General features: G+C 53.9%; 1 protein-coding gene across 4 annotated transcripts in view; it reads right to left on the bottom strand.

The window, feature by feature from the left end:
- Positions 1-19,882, bottom strand: part of TTC7B (tetratricopeptide repeat domain 7B) — a 230,798-nt gene that overhangs the window by 192,741 nt on the left and 18,175 nt on the right. For all 4 annotated transcript variants that reach the window (XM_062181833.1, XM_062181834.1, XM_062181835.1 and 1 more), the window contains exons 2-3: positions 18,579-18,733; positions 13,837-14,005 (exon numbers count right to left, since the gene is read on the bottom strand). In XM_062181833.1, the coding sequence (XP_062037817.1) occupies positions 13,837-14,005; positions 18,579-18,733 (324 nt within the window). The remainder of the gene's footprint in view (positions 1-13,836; positions 14,006-18,578; positions 18,734-19,882) is intronic.

The raw sequence follows: 19,882 nt of genomic DNA, 5'->3' as shown, positions 1-19,882 counted from the left end.
TTGAACACATGCTAAGTGAAAGAAGCCAAAGTCAGGCCGGCACCATGGCTCACTTGGCTAGTCCTCCGCCTGCGGCGCCGGCACCCCGGGTTCTAGTCCCAGTCAAGGCACCAAGTACTAGTCCCGGTTGCCCCTCTTCCAGTCCAGCTCTCTGCTGTGGCCCGGGAGGGCAGCAGAGGATGGCCCAAGTGCTTGGGTCCCTGCACCCACATGGGAGACTGGGAGGAAGTGCCTGGCTCCTGGCTTTGGATTGGCGCAGTGCCGGCCATAGCGGCCATTAGGGGAGTGAACCAACGGAAGGAAGACCTTTCTCTCTGTCTCTCACTGGCTATAACTCTACCTGTCAAATAAAAAAATAAATAAATAAAAATAAATAAATTTTTAAAAAGCCGAAGTCAAATATTGCATGACTCCATTTATATAAAAATGTTCAGAACAGGGAAATCTGTAGAGACAATCCAGATTAGTGTGGACTAGGGCTGTGGTTAAGGACTGGGTTTGGGAAATGCGAGATGACTGCAATGAGTACAGTCTTTTTGGGGTGATGATTTTCTACAACTGTGGTGATAGTTACACAACTCTGAATACATTGTAAAAGGTCAGATTTCATGGTACAGGGTGTAATCTATGCATCAATAAATGTGTTAATGTTTTAAAAAGCTATAAACAGGATTCTGGGAAGGTATTGTAGGAAGCACCAGGAATCTGTTTCCTCACACAGGAAACAGTTGCACTGGCATTATCTGTCTGCTGTAACTATTTTGGTACTCTACAGTCTATTGAAGGCGTGCAGCTTCCCAGGAAAACTGGATGCTAAATTGCAGTTGTTCTCAGCTCTTAGCAAATTGCTGTGCACATGTTCCTGGAACAGCCAACATGCAGTATGTGGGAGCCAGGGTGGGCAAAGAATATCCTGCCCTATAAATACCAGGAGTCTATGTTCTGATCTTCAGTTGCTGCTTCTGGTCACAGAGGTGGAGACAGAGAGACAGGAGCCCTGAGAGTTGAACCGCCCCTTCACTGTTGCAAGCCCCTCTCCCTCAAGCTGAAGTGACTTCCCAAGGATTTAAAGGGCCAATGCCTCCCCTACCCCCATCCCAGCTCACCTCTCTCTCTCTCTCTCTCTCTCTCTGCTCACTCTCTCTCTGTATTTTGGAACCATTCATTAGAGACTAGGATGTTCCAACTATATATGGCAGGGGCGGTGGGGAGGATAGGCAGGCAGTCTGAAAAAACCTGAAAAGATCTCTACCTCTCAGGCTGATCCTTGGTACACAACCAACAATTTAAAAAAAAAAAAAAAGCATTAAAAACAACAACAAAAACCCAAACAGTATATCATGAGAAGAGGAAAGTCTAATTCCTACAGTTACCACATTATTAGTTTCAAATGTCTAGTTTTCAACAACAATAAATCACAAGGCATACAAAGAAAGCGGAAAGTATGAACCACTGAAAGGAAAGACAGAAATCAGTAGAAACTGTCCTTGAAAAAGACTTTATGTCAGATCCACTAGACAAAGACTTTAAAACAACTGTGCTTAAAGATGCTCAGTGAGGGGCCGGTGCCATGGCTCACTAGGTTAATCCTCCACCTGTGGTACCGGCATCCCATGTGGGCACCAGGTTCTAGTCCCAGTTGCTCCTCTTCTAGTCCAGCTCTCTGCTGTGGCCCAGGAGTGCAGTGGAGGATGGCCCATGTGCTTGGGCGCTTGCACTCGCATGGGAGACCAGGAAGAAGCACCTGGCTCCTGGCTTTGGATTCGTGCAGCGCCTGCTGTAGCAGCCATTTAGGGGGTGAACCAATGGAGGGAAGACCTTTCTCTCTGTCTCTCTCTCACTGTCTAACTCTATCTGTCAAATAAATAAAAATTAAAAAAAAAAAAAGATTCTCTGTGAACCAAAGGAAGACGTGAAGGTCAAGAAAATAAAGACCAGTCAAAATGGAAAATCAGTAAACAGATGGGAAGACTAAAGAGAAATCCTGGAGCTGGAAAATACAGTAACTGAAATGAAAATCTCAAGAGGGGGTGTCCGAGGTAAAGTCAGGCAGGGAGGAGAAAGACTCAGTGAACTCAGAGAGAATAATGGAAATGTTTTAAGTCTGAACACTGTGGTTTGGATGTGTCCCCTCAAAATGTCGAGGAGGCTTGATCCCCATGCAACGGTGTTGCAAAGTGGGGCCTGAGGAGAGGTGATTAGGCCATCAAGGCACAGTGAGTAATGAACGCCATCAGTGTGTGAGTGGGTTAGTTACTGCAGGACTGGGTCCATTACACAAAGGGGAGTCAGCGCTCTTTTCTCTCTTGCCTTTCCCATATACACACACATATATATGAAGGAAAAACAGAATAGAGGACAGTTCCTTAATCATAGTTGGAGACCTCAGTACCCCTCTCTCAGTAATGGATAGAACAACTAATGAAGATGAGTGAGGAAACAGAAGATTGAACAACACAACAAACCCACTACATCTAACAGACACATCACAGCCACTCTACCCAACAACAGCACACATGTCCTTCTCAGGGGCACATGGGACACTGTGCAGGATGAGTCATATGTTAGGCCACAAATTCAGCTAAAATGTGGCACACACATACACTGGAATATTATTCAGCCTGAAAAGGAAGGACATTCTGACACATGCCAATAGCATGGATGAAACTTGAGGACATTGTGCTACATGAAATCAGCCAGACACACAAAGACAAATATCATCTGACTCCATTTATATGAGGTCAAATATAGTGGCCAGACATAGAGACACAGAAAGTAGAATGGTTGTGGGGGATGGGTGGAGAAGGGTAGAGAAGGTATTGGGGAGTCTTTAACAGGCAAAAATTTCAGTTTTAAAAGATGGAAGAGTTCTAGATATGGATGGTAGCAATCACAGTACAAACTTGTGAAATATTTAATATTACTGAGCTGTATACTTAAAAATGGTCAAGATGGTAAGTTTTTTTAAAAGATGTATTCATTTATTTACTTGAAATGCAGAGTTACAGAGACAGAGAGGGGGAGACAGAGAGAGAGAGAGAGAGAGAGAGATCTGCTGATTTACTCCCCCAGATGTCTGCAACAGTTGGGTTAGGTCTGGGCCAGGCCAAAGCCGAGAGCCTAGAACTCCACCTGGGTCTCCCATGTGGGTGCAGCGGCCCAAGCACTTAGGCCATCCTCCACTGCTTTCCCAGGCACATTAGCAGGAAGCTGGATCAGAAGTTGAGCAGCTGGCCGGCACTGTGGCTCAATAGGTTAATCCTCTGCCTGCGGCACCGGCACACCGGGTTCTAGTCCTGGTTGGGGCGCCGGATTCTGTCCCGGTTGCCTCTCTTCCAGGCCAGCTCTCTGCTGTGGCCTGGGAGGGCAGTGGAGGACGGCCCAAGTGCTTGGGCCCTGCACCCGCATGGGAGACCAGGAGAAGCACCTGGCTCCTGGCTTCGGATCAACATGGTGCACCGGCTGCAGTGCGCCAGCCGCGGCGTCCATTGGAGGGTGAATCAATGGCAAAAGGAAGACCTTTCTCTCTGTCTCTCTCTCTCTCACTGCCCACTCTGCCTGTCAAAAAAAAAAAAAAAAAAAAGTTGAGCAGGCAAGACTTGAACCAGTGCCCATATGGGATGCTAGTGTCACAGGCAGTATCTTAACCCACTGCACAACACTAGACCCCCAAGGTTGGGGGGGTTATACATGTATCTTACCACAATTAAAAAAATTTGGGAGAACAAAAAAGCTACAGAGCACATTAATAATATGAGAACAAACAGAGTGCCAGTGCTGTAGTGCAACAGATTAAGCCATGGCCTACAGCACTGGCATCCCATATGGGCAGAGGTTCAAGTCTCAGCTGCTCCAGATCCAATCCAGCTCCCTGCTAATGTGATTAGGAAAGCAGTAGAAGATGGTCCAAGTGCTTGGGCCCCTGCACCCACGTGGGAGACTAGAAGGAACTCCTGGCTCCTAGCTTCAGATCAGCCCAACTCTGGCCATCTGGAGAGTGAACCAGCAGATGGAAGACCTCTCTCTCCTCCTGCCTCCTAAATAAATAAATCTTTTTAAAAAATAAGAAGAAGATATAGCCACAATGCACACCATTGCACAGCTATTAAAAAACACAGAAAGTGGCTGGCCCTGTGGCATAACAGGTAAAGCCACCATCTGCAGTGCTGGCATCCCATATGGGCACCGGTTCAAGTCCTGGCTGCTCTATTTCCAATCCAGTTTTCTACTGTGGCCTGGGAAAGCAGTGAAAAATGGGCCAAGACCTTGGGCCCCTGCATGCAAGTGAGAGACCCAGAGGAAGCTCCAGGTTCCTGGCTTTGGATCGGCACAGCTCCAGCCATTACGGCCATTTGGGGGTGAACCAGTGGATGGATGATATCTCTCTATCTCTCCGTCTCTCTCTCTGTAACTCTATCTTTCAAATGAATAAATAAATCTTTTAAAAATATTTTAAATAGGTATAAGTAGGATTTAATTATACATTATGTATGTGTTTCTTTTATTTGCCAAGTAGTCTACACTCAACACACTACTGGTGAATAAAGGTCCACACTCAGTCCAAGGGATCCCCTCAGAAGGGGAGGCGCTGGCCACCACACTGCAGGGGTGCAGCACACAGCCACAGCCATGCCCCAGGGCTGTCTGGAAAGAGTTCTCTTTTGCCCCAGAAACTTCACTTCTGGAAAGCTCTCTTTAGGTCCGAGGGTGGTCCTCACAGCCTGGGGCTTAACAGGGAAAAGCTGAAAGCAACCTATATGTCCAAACAGAGATTATACCTCATCCACACAGTCATGTTACACAGCAGCTAAAATGATGCAGAGATACATCGGCTGTCCTGGCAAGTGTTCATGATTGTAGGGAAGAGGAAAAAGCAGGTCACAAAGCTACATGTAACAAAATCCCATTTTTACTAAAAAAAAAAAAAAAAAAATCACAAGTACGTGAGTGGAAGATGCAGAAGCAAACTCACTGGGAAGACAGAGCAATGTATTTTGTTGTTGTTCTTCGGACAGGTCTTTTGTGTGTATTAAGAAAAATGAAATAAAATTGTAAGAGAAGGGACAAGCAGTCCATCCAGTGACAGCTAGAGGCACCGCTGGTCACAGGGCCTTCGGGGACCTGAGCTGGAGAGGGTATGATTTTCACAGCAACCTGCTGCTGCCAACTCAGGTGCAGGTGAGGTCAGACTCACAAGTCTCCTACTGACCTCACATTTACGCATGTCAAAGAGTCTTCCCAGTAGGTCTCATGGGTCTGCTCAGTATTCTTGTAACAGTATCATGGACCCCACCGTGTAGACAAGAAAGCGAGCCTTAATCGATGAATATGACCAGCACCCGGGGTTGGCAGGCTCTCTGATACCAGCCTCAGCAACAACACCCCACTACAAATAAGGGGGTTTGCTCCCACTGAGGCAGCTCGATCATGGGGACAGCATGGCTTCTGGAGTCCCCGGGGCTTGCTGTGAACCCCCTCCTCCTCCCCCTGACATCTGGCTTCTCAACTCCTCTGCAGGGAATGGAAATCCCGAGGTGTGGGACTGTCTCAGGGAGAGCACACTCAACCAAGTAAGTCACCAGCGCTACCCTGACTTGCAGGTAGGTCTGCACGAATGCTGATCCACAGGAACCCTCACCTCACCGAGCAGCCCAACCCTGGGGCACCGGGGCAGGCTAGGGATCCTTCCGTAAGTGGACTCACACTGGACGTGGGGCAGCTTCCACCACCCGGCTCTCCCTATCCTTGAGGTCAGGACACAGGAGCCTTGCTTCCTGCGAGGAGCCCTCCAAACACGTGGCCGGCTCCTCCTTCCTGGCCACCTCTCCCCCAAACCCCAAACCTGCAGCATTCACCTGCCCGACACCGTCTGGTCCCCTGGCCATCTCCAGGCGGCAGAGACTCAGAGCAGTCCCCTGGCTGCCCCAAGTGCCCTTTGTTCCTCCTCTAGGGCACTGGCTGCCCTGTAGGAGTCGGGGGCTGAAGGGCACAGCCTGTTTGGGCAGAGGTCTCCTCTCTGAGGAGTCACGGTTGCGGACATCTGTCAGAGGGATTTGCCCTCCCTGGGGTTCCCCTAGTGGGGCCGGCCCTCTCCTCCACAGCCCTGCTGGGCCAAGCCAGTGCCGGCCGTGAGCCAGCCGGGGCCTCCGTGACACAAGGACAATCTGGCTGAGATTCTGGAGCGTCACACCTCAGAGAACCAGGGTCTAGAGCCTGAGCTGGGAGCCCTGAGGGAAGGTGGCCCAAGAAACAGAACCACGTATTGAGTCCTGGACCCAGGGCTGCAGGAGTTGGTGTGGTTGGGTTTTCACCCCCACCTTGAAAAAGAGCTTTGCCGGCGCCGCGGCTCACTGGGCTAATCCTCCGCCTTGCGGCGCCGGCACACCGGGTTCTAGTCCCGGTCGGGGCACCGGTCCTGTCCCGGATGCCCCTCTTCCAGGCCAGCTCTCTGCTGTGGCCAGGGAGTGCAGTGGAGGATGGCCCAAGTACTTGGGCCCTGCACCCCCATGGGAGACCAGGATAAGCACCTGGCTCCTGCCATCGGATCAGCGCGGTGTGCCGGCCGCAGCGCGCCAACCGCGGCGGCCATTGGAGGGTGAACCAACGGCAAGAGGAAGACCTTTCTCTCTGTCTCTCTCTCCCTGTCCACTCTGCCTGTCAAAAAAAAGAAAAAGAAAAAGAGCTTTGACTTGGGTTGGGTCCCCTCGCCACACATGGTTCCCCTCTGCATGTGCCCGAGCCAGCAGCTGTGGCCCTCCCTGCAGGGCCCTGGAGGGTGGAGTCTGAGTTGCAGACTGGATTGGCACCGTCCACCTCTCCCCTTTACTCCATCTGCCAAGCAGCTGGTGGGCTGGGCAGAGGGCTTGGCAGGGCCTATCCACCTTTCCGACATGTCGCCGGCCGCCGGCACACCTCTCTTGCAGCACCCTCTCCCACCACATCCAAACATGGCCTCAAGTCCTCTCAGTACTAGCCCTGGGGCTGCTGCCTGTATTCAATATTTCAAGATGGGGGCTGGTGCTGTGGCATAGTGGGCAAAGCTGCCACCTGCCCCATATGGGCACCAGTTTGGGTCCTGGCTGCTCCTCTTCCAATCCAGCTCTCTGCTATGGCCTGGGAAAGCAATGGAAGATGGCCCAAGTGCTTGGGCCCCTGCACCCATGTGGGAGACCCAGAGGAAGCTCCTGACTCCTGGCTTTGGATCAGTGCAGCTCCAGCTGTTGCGGCCAACTGGGAAGTGAACCAGCGAATGGAAGACTTCTCTCTCTCTCTGCCTCTGCCTCTCTGTAACTCTGCCTTTCAAATAAAATAAATAAATCTTTTTTTTTTTTTTTAATTTCAAGACAGAAAAAGGAGCTTCGAAGCAGCAAAGGAAAGCACGTTTAGGACACTCATCCCCAGGTCAGGCAGCCTTGCACAGCCTTGCTGGAATTAGCCGGAAGGAGCAGGAGCAGACCCACCCTCATCCTGCTGTCTTCTGCAGCCTTCTCTGTGCTCCCAGGATGGCACAGCATTTTGGGAGCACCACAATCCTCAAGTCAAAGCCACTGCTCTCTGCAGAATTCCAAGTCATCTTGTTCCTTTTTTTTTTTTTTTTTTTTTTTTTGAGACAACCCCTGTGCTCAGGACCGAGCAAGTGTGGTGGAGAAACACAGGAAATCAATCCTCAGGGGTGGTTTCTGGTCAGTTTATCCACAGGGCCCAGAGAAGGCAGTGAGCAGGTCCCAGGCGCCTTAACCCAAAGCATCTGGCTGGAGAACATTCTCTGGCTTTGGGCTGAAGGTGGATGGCACTAAGCTGAGGTCTACATGCTCCAGTTGGGAGAGCAGGGCTGAGATCCAAACTTTCTGTAAATATTCAAAGCACAGAGCAGCTTTGGGGGAACGCTCCCATGGTTTGGGGCTGCCTGCTGCAGAGGCAGGGACTCCATCCTTGGGTGGTCCAGAGAGAGTGACTGAGCCACCTTCAGGCGATGAGAGAGGCCCCAGGGGAGGTCATTAAGTGATCAGTGCCCTCTCCCAGCTGCTGTTCCCATCACACCCAGCACACTGCAGAGGCGGCGTGGCCTTGCAGGATGAGCCCTGGGCTCCCTGATCCAGAAATGGCTTCTCCTTCCCTGAGGGCCTCTCTTGCCAAACATTTGGTTGCAGACAGACCTGCATCTGATGGTTGTGTGAGTTGTTCTGGCCTCTTAAAGGAACACAGCAAGAACCAACTGGTCCCTCCCAATGTGAGCAGCCTTTTGTGACAAAATCATTAACATGGCCCAACTCCAAAGACTTCTAACCTCCCTGGACAGCCCTGGGCAAGACTGGTAAAGTGCATGACACATGAGTCAGCCCCTCCCTCAAGCAGTCCCATTAGGGTCACCCTCCAGCTGCCCCTGACCCCTGAGTCATCCTCAACACCACCACCACCTCTCCCTTCCCTAGGCAACTCTCTAGGCCCCAGGGCTGTCCTTGACCTTCCCTAAAGATTTCCCTCTAAACTTACCCATGTCTCACAGCTCAACAGCCAAACCAGCTGCCAGACAAGGAAGACCCATGGACATGTTCGTGGAAGAAAGCCAGCCTCGCCCCTCTCGCCACAACCGGCTGCTCCTGGGGCATCTGGAGAACCTAGCCATCTGGTGCCACACCCCGGGGGCACACACTCTGCCCAAGATCCTTTAGTTAATAAGTGACAAAGTCAGTGACCAGACGTGGGCAAGAGGACTCTAAGGCCCCCTGCCCTTGGTCACTGCATGAAGGGAGAGACGCCAGGCCCAGGAACAAGAGAGGAGCAGAGAAGAAGGGGGCCCTGCAGAGCTCCCCACGTGGTACTACCTGGAGAGGAAGCTGAGCAGCACCTCTGCTTCCAGGGTCATGATGTCCCCCTGGCGGGAACCAAGCCCCCTCCAGCCTCGTGGTCCTCGATGCCCCGTTCTTTTTCCTGAGTGCAAGCGACCTCTCTCCTAGGCCCCAAAAGACATGTGTAGCACGAGGCTTGCCTGCCCCAACTTCTTCCTCCTTGTCCCCTGGTGTCCGGTGGCCACACTCCCAGGAGTCATTCTTACTGACAGACTGGCTGTCGGCCGGGCCTGGGTGTGTGGCTTCTGCTCGCCCCTGACGTCTCTCTCCTCCCCTTTCCATGAGCTGTGTGGCATGCCAGCAGTCAGGCTCCCAGCCTGCAGATGTGGACTGCACCCTAAGGGCCAAGAGGGACAAGGGCCTCAGGGGGCTGAGCTGCCCTGCCCGCCTTGACCTGCTCGCTGTCAAGACCTCCCCACGTTGGCACTGAGGTGTCTGGAGTCCCTTGACCGTGGCGAGGCACAGCCCAGGGCAGCTGAGAAAGGCTCTCTGGAGGGAGTCTGGCCTCTTCCAGCCCTCACTGTGCTCGCTAGAGGACGCCTGCTGCAGTAGTCCAGGGCCCAGTGTGGAGGCGGCCACCTGCCCGCTGTCCCCAGCCTCCCTCCCCTTCGTGAGAACATCAGTGTGCCTGAGATCTCCCCAGCGTGTAGCAGAGCAGGGGCCTCCGCTCGCTCCACCGACCCAGCACCACCGCGAGCTGCAGAGCTGCCACACTGCTTCCGTTCCCATCCTCTGTCATCTGTTCAGGTTGAAGAGACCAGGGAGAGCGGGGAGGCCGGCACAGGAGCCCCCCGGGGGAGCAATGAATGGAAACGTGCAGGCTTTGGGAAGGGGCCCGTGGCAGATTGTTAGGGCATGAGGTCAGCAGGCTCCTACAGGTGCTCTCAGAACCAGCAGGAAGGCTGAGTCAGTGTGTTACCTACAGGCAAAGAAAACATGTGAGCATGACGTGCTAGGAGCGAAGGCACCAGAACGGCCTGACCTATGTGGGGCAGTGGGCATTCAGGCAGAAACGCAAGCAAGCGACCTCCACAAACTGCGTTCAGTAATCTCGAACAGCAACTACGTGCGAGGCCCTGGGCTGTGTCCCCAGGATGGCAAGTGGTCAGGGCAGAGCTGCTTCTTTGCGGGAGCTCACAGGCTGGCAGATAACATTACCACTAATCTAGCCCATTCCCACACAATCCCAAGGCTCTGTGCCCTGGCAGCCCTGACTATGATGAGGCGTCTCAGAGGGCTTCAGAGCAGACAAGACATGTGAGTCTGAAGGTCAGAATTCGCTGGATCCAGGCAAGGGCGAGAAGCTAAGGCAAAGGAACCGGGGGGCGGTGCCGAGAAGATGCAGATACAAACCTAGGGACCCCAGTGCTGTGTCCCTGAGGAACTCTCCCCTGGCCCAGGTGTGCCCCAGCCCATATGCCAACAGAGCAAGGTGTTAGGAGCACAGCTTTGGAGTTAAACAGTACTCAGCCTGAGTCCCCTCCGCCACTCAGGGTGACAGCACGGGCTAAGAACCGTCTCAAGGGCCCAGCCCTAGCTGGACCACATCCTAGCTGTAAGGAACCTGGGCAAGCCCATCTAACTTCCCTGGGCCCATTTCCTTTGTTAGTAAAATAGAAAAAACAGGGCTTGCCCCATAGGATGACTGTGAAGACTGAATGGGATACTCAAAGGGTGCAGGGGCACGATGCACACAGGAATCTCGCAGTCTACCTGGGCCACTGTTACCCTGGCAACCTCACCCAGGCTCGTTTCTCCTGTCTGTAAACGAGGGGTTTAGAGGAGTCGAGAGACAGGAAAGCCCCTGGCACGGTGCTGGCCCTTCAGGGGTTCTGAGTAACCGATCCCAGCAAGCCCAGGCCAACATGCCCTGGCTGGGCCAAGAGCTCCAGGCTGTGGCTGGAAAAGCAGATGTGGAGTCCAGTGCAGTCGCAGGGTCTGGTCACCGTGGAAGACAAATTCCTACAGCACTGTGCAGGTGGCACAGAGGAAGGACATGGGCTGGGGACAGCTGCCACTCAGCTCTGACCTGATCTTGCCCTGGGAAAGGAGGAGACATTTCCTTTCTTCTTCCCAAAGAAGGCAGAGAGTCAAGTGTTAACTGATGGCCCCAGTTTTGAAATGTCAGCGATGCTCTCAAAGGCGCTGACCGCGCTGAGCCGAGCCCGTCCGAGGCAGCCTGCAGCCAGCAGTGCACAGCTTTGATTCAGGGGCCCCCTGTCCACCCACACCCATGCACTCTTGTTGGCAATCTCCCCTTGAAACTTCTACTTTTTTTTTTAAGAAAGATTTTATTTATTTTAAAGACAGAATTAGAGACAGAGAGGGAGAGACAGAGAAAGAGAGAAAAATCTTCCATACACTGGTTCACTCTCCAAATGGCTGCAATGGCCAGGGCTAGACCAGGCTGAAGCCAGGAGCTTCATCTGGGTCTCCCACAGGGGTGCAGGGCCCCAAGGACTTGAGACATCTTCCACTGCTTTCCCAGGACATTAGCAGGGAGCTGGATCAGAAGTAGAGCAGCCAGCACTTGAACTGGCGCCCATATGGGATGCTGGCATTGCAGGTGGTGGATTAACCCACTGCACTACAGTGTCCGTCCCTATCCCCTTGAAAATTCTTAAGACCTCAGTAAACAAAGATAGTCCAAGCATCTGCCTACACAGATCTAGGACCAAAAGCCTCCTAACTGCCTCACAGAGAACTGGCCTGTCTTTGGACATCTCTATGAATGTCACTTCCAGTCCCCCTGATGCCCTAACGTCTCCATCACACTCCCTCTGTGCCAGGCACTGTTGTATGCATTTTACAGCTACTATCTCAGGAAAACCCAATGGAAGCACGACAGATGCAGAAACTGAGGCACAAAGAGTTCACAGGCACAATGCCACACAGCCAGTGCATGGCAGAAACGGACTTGAACAAGGTTCATCTAGGGTGCTTATAACTATCACGCCACACTGCCTCTCACCTGGCCACCGGGCTCTCAGGATCCTGGGTCTCCTGGGACCACCAGCCACTTCCTCAGGGCAGAAACCAGCCAGAGCCAGGTCTCCCACGAGCCAGCCAGCGTCCCAAGAGCTAAGTGCTGTGGCCTCACGGCTAGGAGCCCGTGGCTAACCACCTATCACCCAGGGCCAGGCAGGAGAGTCCCCTGCAGACAGTCAGCCTCCATTCTGTTGCTGAGCCAAAATGAAGACCCCAGAGCCAACTCCTTCCCCCAACAAACCAAGTCCTGGCTACAGACCACCAGGCATCAGCTCAACCAAGTGACTGGAGATGTATTTATTTATTTGAAAGGCAGGGAGAGAGGGATAGAGAGAAGGTTCTTCCATCCATTTCCCTCCCAAATGCCTGCAATAGCTGAGGCTAGGCCAGACAGAAGCCAGGAGACAAGAACCCCATCCAGGTCTCCAACACGGGGGGCAGGAACCAAGTGCGTGGCCATCACGCAGTGCCTCCTAGGTGTGTTAGCCAGAAGCTGGATTAGGAGTGCAGTGTAGCCAGGACTCGGGGTGGCACTCAGACATGGAATGTGGGCATGTCAGGTGGCAGCTTAACCCACTACACCACAACACCTGCCCCCAGATGAGGATTTGTTCTCATTCCAAAACATCACTCCTGGCCCAAAAATCAATCAATTGATTGATCAGTCTCTCTCTCTCTCTCTCTCTCTCTCTCTCTCACACACACACACACACACACACACACACACACACCCCTCCCAGAAGCCTCAGTCACATGGATAGCTGAGTGAGCACCAGAGAGAGACAGGGCAGCTGTGGCACAGGCCCCAGGACACCCCACAGGCAGGCACTCTCAGGACCCCAGAAACGGCCTCAAAAAACCAAGAGTAGCCAGTCAAGAGCCACAGCACGCTTTCGCAGCCCACAAGGACACGCAGAGGAACCTGGCTGACCCCGAGGACCACCCCTCCCCCCACCCCAGGGAAAGGATGAGCACATCACCCCTGTCACATCCCTGGCGTTTCAAGACTGCACGGGACCATGGAGCCTGACAGGCTGGGCCACTGGCTGCCCACAACTCAGCCACAAAGTACAGATAGCACAGGGGTGGCCAGCTCACTGCTGTTCCACAGGCCAAGCCACCAAGGGCCCTGGCCTTGGGGCCAGCCGTAGTCAGGCACAATGCGTGACTGGGACAGCAGGTGGCAGGAAGGAGAGGAGCTGCTTCAGTCAGTCTGGTGTAAAGTGTCCCTCCTCCTCCAGGAAGCTCTCCTGGCCTCACTGGCCTACAGTGACCTGTCTGACCTCTGAAAAGCTGTGACCCACTACTGGCTTTCACCATTTGCTGCCTCATTTGTGCTGACATTTTGAAAAAAAATCATTTACTAGGCATTTTAGCATACACCAGGTCCTAAGTAAGTGCACTGCACGCATGATTTGACTTAATCCTCTTAGCGACTCTCTAAGGAGCCTGTCATCGCGCCCATGACAGATGACGCAGTAGCAGCTTCAGGGTCCCTTCTGTGGACTTTCCCTCCACAGGACTGCATCTGCTCACCCCAGATCCCCACTCCTTCAGGCAGAGCCTCATGTCCTGCCCCTGCATAGGGACCAAGGTAGCCCCTGCAGGATTGATGGCTACGGTGACTGCCACACCTCAACCAATCACCCGACCTAACCCAGAGGTAGAATGAATAGATAAAAACCCAGTCAGCCGCCGGCCCGCTGACGGCTGGATGGGAGCCCCTGCAGGTGTGGTACACTGATTAAGTGCCACCAACAGCCGCTCTTATGTCACACGATAGTTAGGATAAACCTTTACCACCATGCATTTCCTTCCAGAGGTAACAAAGGACTGAGGCTCTGAGAAGCACCAGGCTGCTGGGCTTACCGTGACCCAAGGCACACAGTGCTGGCGGCTGCCAAGTCCATCCCTAGCCGGGGCACGGGGACCAACAGGAGGCTCCAGGGCCCAGCTGGCTCCACAGAGCAGGACGGGGCAGGGGAAAGCAAGGCCTCACCTTTGGTAGCGTAGGCCTCAGCGATCACCCGCAGCCGGTACGGAGGCGCCGCCGTGAGCGGCAGGTCATCCAGGCCCACTTGTGCGTAAATGTTCAGGGCTTCCTTATAATCGCCTTCCACGTAATTCAGCTTGGCCATGATCAGACTGGATTCTTGTAGGAATTCTGACTAGAAGGAAAAACAGAGACAAATGTCTTCCTACGATGGCGTGGGCTCTGCTGTGAAGCCCCCAGCACCCCGGACAGACACCCAAACATGGCTGTTCACACAGCACTGTTCACTACAGCCGGAGAGGGCCATGGCCCCTGCACACAGCAACTTGTGGGCCAGCTACCACGTGGAATACCACTCAGTCATAATAAATACAGAGACCCCCACATGCATGAACCCAAAAACATTACGCCAAGTGAAAAAGCCGATCACAAAAGGTCACATACTACTAGACTCCATTTATATGAGATATCCAGAGTGGTCCACCCTATACAGCCTCAAAGCAGACAAGCGTTAGCCTAGGTCTGGGGAACCAGAAGAACAGGCTGTGACTACTAACAGTTACAGGATTTCTTTCCGGGGTGATAAAAATGCTCTAGAATTGGTGATGGTTACACAATTGTGAATGTATTAAAAAACCACTGAGTCACCTACTTTAGCTGGGTAAATTGTATGTTGTGTACATTATACAGACTGGGCGTCCTTGATCTGAAATCTGAAATCCAACATGCTCCAAAACCTGAAAGTTGTTCAGCACTGGAGCATTTGGATTTTAGATTTTCGGATTAAAGGTGCCTGACCAGCAAGGCCTATGCAAATGTTCCAAAATCAGAAAAACATAAATCAAAAACACTTCTGGCCCAAAGAATTCTGGGTAAAGGATATTCAAACAGCATGTCCAAAAGTTTATGTGAAAAAAAAAAAAAAAAAAAAAAAAACACAAACCCCATGGCTCCCCCTGGTGCTGTGGGCTGGGCTGGGCTGGGCCCAGGACGGAAGGACCGAGTTCTAACGAAAACACAGGTGCACCTGTCTCACAAAGGAAGCTGCCTGGACACCCTGGCGAGTCCTGTCCACAGCACTGGAGTCCTGGCCCTGGACTATAGCCCAAATAATCCAAGTAAACGCTTTCCAAACAGTGCAAAAATCAGGACTTGCTTTCTTTCCAGAGCCGTGCAAACTTGGGGAGCTGAGGTCACAGATCCAGCCCTCCGGGAGGCTGAGGCCATCATGGCTCCAATGCTCTCATCCCGACAGACCCATCCTCCGCCCTTCCCTCTCCCCCCGTCAGCTGGGCACAGAGGAGGCCACTTATTTTGCTTCTCCTCAGATCCCAGGCTGTCGCAGGCTGGGTTTCTCACTCTGCAGAAGCACACCGCGGAGCTGTGCTGTGTGTAAACCACAGCTCTCACAGGCGGGCAGCTGCTTTCCCCAGGGGTCAGCTTCAGGGCACTTCTTGCAAAGGAGCAGGGACAACAGGTGGAACTGGGCAGGGCAGCAGGACACACAAAAGGAGCTGAAGAAAGCAAAAGGGGTTCGTTAGTGGCCCAAGGCAGAGGTCCATTTGCAAGAATTAAAATTACATTTGTGGACAGACAAATCAGAGCAGACTTAAGAGGACAGAATAAAAGCTATGGGGGGGAGGGGGCACCCACCACAGAGGGCCTCCACCAGGTGAGGACAGGCCAGACCAGGCCAAGGCCTGGGAATTCTGGATCACAGAGGGCCTCCACCAGGTGAGGCCAGGCCAGGCCTGGGAATTTTGGGAAGGTTTCCTAGGAGATTCAAGGCAAAATGAACGGAGGCAGCGAATGGGGAGGTTCAGATGGGAAGACACCTCCTTTCTGGACAGGGATGGTGGTGACAGCTGCACAGCATGAGGAATGCACGTGGTGCCACAGAACAGGGCACTCGGAAACTGCTGAGTGTGCAGTCACTTGGTGTGGCGGTTAAGACACTGCTCAGGATGCACCTGCCATACTGCAGTGTGTGAGTTCGAGTCCCAGCCCTAGTCCTGAGTCCAGCTTCTTGCTAACGTGCACTCTCGGAAGCAGCAGTGATGCCTCAAAAGGCTGGGTCCCTGTCACTCACGTAGGAGCCCCAGATCGAGTTCCTGGCTCCTGACTTCAGCCTGGCATAACCAGACATTTGAGGAGTGAGCCAGCAAATGGGATGTCTCTGTTGGTCTCTCCTTCTCATTCAAATATCAATGAAGGAAGGAAGGAAGAAAAGAAGGGAGGGAGGAAGGAAAGGTCAAGGGCCAGTGTTGTGTTGCAAGGGTAAACCACCCCTTACAACACTGGCTTCCCAAATCAAAGTACCAGTTAGAGTCCTGGGTGCTCCACATCCAATCCAGCTCCCTGCTAATGTGCCTGGAAAGACAGCTGATAATAGCCCAAGTGCTTCTGCTCCTGCTATCCACACGGGAGACCTGGAGAGAGTTCGAGGTTCTTGGTTTCAGCCTGGCCCAGCCCTAGCTATTGCATGCCTTTGGGTGGTAAACCAGATGGAAGACATCTCTATCTCCCTCTCTCTCTCTCTCTCTCTCTCTCTCTCTGATGCTCTGCCTTTCAAATAAACAAAAAAGAGAAATCATTAAAAATAAATAAATAACATTTTAAATGATTATAATGTTAAATTTTATGTATGTTTTACCATAAGAAAAAAAACTTTAAACAAAGCAAACTTAAGGGCCAGGTGGAAAGAAAGCTTGAAGCAAATTGCCAGTCTAGAGGCACAGGGGAGACCCTGGGCGAGCCCCGCTGGGTGAGTCGCCCTGGTGTTGTGCAGCGGAGGTCACTCAGCTGCCTGAGGCGCGAGCACGGCTCCAGCGGGGTGCCAGCGGCCGCCGTGCTTCAGGCAGGGTTTTCTTGCCTTAAATCAGAAGCCGGGGATCTGACCCCGGCCCGGGGCGCTTTCAGTCAGACTTCTTGCTCTGGCTCTGCTCTTCCCAACCCCCATCCAGCTGAAACGCACCGGTCTCAGGTGCCAGGAAGGAGGAAGTTCCTCAAGCCCTGGTGGCAGCGGGGCACACCCCACGCCACAATGGGCGACTGTGCACGAGGTGGGAAAAACGGCAAGGGTGGGGGCTCTCCAGGCAGAGCCAGCAAGACGCAGTAAACGGCACGTGGCTGGTGCTGCTCACTTTTGAAAAAACTGCCCGAATCAGCTTTGAGCTAAGCACACAGGGAAGCATGAAGCGCTGGGAGGCTGAGCAGCTTCCCCAGCTCACACGGCTTCGACGGTGGGCACCTGCACTTCAGTGTTCTTTCTGTCACACCGGGCTGTAGAGGGGGCGGAGCAAAAAGCTGTCAGCATCCGGTGCAATAAACGGGCTCACACGTGGGAAAGGGATGAGCGAGACCCAGTCACACCACACACCTCCTGGAGGACATGTGAACCCCACAGCCATCACCATGAGCCCCATGTGCCGGCTGCCCGCCCGCCCCCACCCCAACCCTGCAGCACCCGTGGATGTGGGAACAACTGTTCCCCAGTGCAGAGTGGGCTTCAGGAAGAGACTGAGCAAGGAGAGTGGAGCACCGGGTGTCAAGGCCCACACGCAGCAGCGAATCCTGAAGAAGGCAGGCCGCCCTGCCCATGGCGCAAAGACACTCGGCCGCCTCCCGGGCCGGCGCTGGGCCAGTGCAGACACACACAGATCACCGGAAGGCAGCTCAGTCAGGGTTTCCAGAAGCCAGCGGCTTCATAACTGGCAGACACGAAGACAGGCTGACGTACCACCTGTCGCCCAAGCCCTGGGCTGCGGCGGGGCAGGGGTCCAGGGAGCCTCCCAGAGGCAGGCAGCCCCTCACAGGCCCAAGTTCCCAATGCAGAAGAGAAAGGGAAAGCACAGAAACGCACACAGGCACAACACTAGAGGCCGAAGAAGGATTCTGAGACCAGAAGAGAAGAAAAACAAAGCAGAAATTGTCCAGGTTAAAAGGAAAAAGACGTCAGAGCTTTGATGTTCGTGGAACACTCGTGTCCTTGTGGAAAACACGTCCTGGGAGACAAAGGGCCCTAAAGGATGAGCAGGCCGGGGCTGAGTGCACTGCCTGCAGAGAGACCAGCAAAGCAGGACCTCAGGGTGGGGAGGTGTCCGGAGCCAGCAAACCGGACTTAAATGGGCGAGGGGGTGGGGCAGGCAAAGGAGGCCCTTGTGCAAAGCAGAAGTGGGTATAGGGGCTTCAGAGAGACAAAGGAGGAAAGATACGTGAGCAGGAACAGAAATTTGAGTGTTAATGGAGACCAGAGAGCACAGCATGTAGACGGGGGCCAGGATGGGGGTCCTTGCTTGGGTAGAGCTTAGCTCCTGGTTCCTGCCCATGCTGGGGCACCAGTACAAGAGCCCACAGAGCTCTGGGCCCCAGGGGCCGTCACACGCACACGGCTTGGGCAGGGAGCCGTGTGCTGCCCTCTCCCCGACAGGCCTGTCTCTGCCAGAGCCCCGCTGAGCTCCAGGCCCTACGTGAAAGTTGATTTCAAGACGTGGGGAGGTCAGTGCCGTCGTGCAGGACAATGCGTCACTGAAGACTCGTCAGAGAGAGCCTCGTGGTGGTGAGCCAGCCTCGGGGGATGCGTGGGCAGCACGGGGGCTGGCCTGCTTCTCAGAGGGCATGCCGTGGTGCTCCAAACACTGCCCATTCGGTCCCCGGGCCTCCTTCCCGCCCACACCCAGCCCGGAGGAGGGGAGGCCAGCATCCCCCCACCATCTGCCCCAGACCCCGGCCCAGAGGCCCATGGGTACCTTGAGGTTCCCTCGGTCCAGCGCAGCGGTCAGATGCTTGCGGACCTCGGTCAGCTGCGGCCGGGGGCCCCTGGGACTGGCCCCCTGCCGCAGAGGGTGCTCCTTCAGGAACTGCTCCAGCTTCGACTCCCCGAGGAGGAGCTCGGCCATGTCATCTGTGAACACAAAGCGAGGCGCTCAGTGGGACACACAGGGGTCTGTGTGCCGGGAGCCCCGAGGCCCCAGGCCCCCAGCAAGGCCCCCTCGGAACTTCACAACCTTAGACAGGCTCTAAGGGGGCACCGTCTGGGAGTGAACTCTGATCATGGCAAGGAATGCACGCGGTGGGTGTTGGCTCAGCACTCACTGGATCCAGAAAGATGAACAGTATTCACATGGAGATGTCAGGGTCAGCAGGAAAAAGCAGTGGGACCTGCTGAGGTTCTGGGTGGCAGGCTCACCAACGGCCCAGAGCTGGCCAGAGAGCCTCTTCCACATTCTTGGATCGGTCAGTCCCAGACGGGACATCTCCCGGTCTCTGCAGTGCTTCTGCCTTGTGGTCAGAGAAGCCTCAAATAATCTCCAAAGAGGAGCCCCGGAGTCCCAGGAGGAGCCAAGTTACTGGACTCAAGAATTCTTTAGGTGCCCGAGAAGAAAAAGCCAATCTCCTACAAGATGGGAAGAAAACCATGTGGGCCCGCGGCAGCATCAGTGCCAGGAGATGATGCAACGATGCCCAGGGCGCCTGGGGACCCAGGGTGTGAGCCGCGAGGATGGAAGCAGCCAACGCGGCAGTCAGGGAGGAGGGCACCATGCAGAACCTCCCAGAAACAGGAGCCCAGCGTGCACAGGAGAAACAGCGCACCAGGAGAGCCCTGCAGGAGCCATGAACGAAGGCCGGTGGGCAAAGGTCTGCCGGACACCAGGCATACATTGATAAACAGAAGGCAACATGCCTGTGGCAATTACGGTCACAGAACAGAACGTGGAGGCTAGCAACCAACACAATGTGAAAATAGCAACGTATCAAAAATCGGGAGGGGCTTCCAGGTACCATGGTCTCCCTCCTCAGAGCCCCGGTCTAGCAGTGAGGATGCCCACGTCCCACATCAGAGTGCTTGGGTTTGGCACCCCGCTGCGGCTCCTGACTTCAGCTTCCTGATGACATGAAACCCAGGAGGCAGCAGATAATGACTCAAATGATCAGGTTTCTGCCACTCACAAGGGAGACCTGGAGTGAGTTCCTGGCTCCTGGCCCAGCCCTGGCCCAAGCCTCCCCTAGCCGCCCAGGCACAGAAGGCTGAGGCCTGAAGGAAGAACCTGTG

The sequence above is a fragment of the Lepus europaeus genome, chromosome 22 (genome assembly GCF_033115175.1).
Source record: "Lepus europaeus isolate LE1 chromosome 22, mLepTim1.pri, whole genome shotgun sequence".
Lineage (NCBI taxonomy): Eukaryota > Metazoa > Chordata > Mammalia > Lagomorpha > Leporidae > Lepus > Lepus europaeus.
This window is presented reverse-complemented; position numbering and strand designations above follow the sequence as displayed.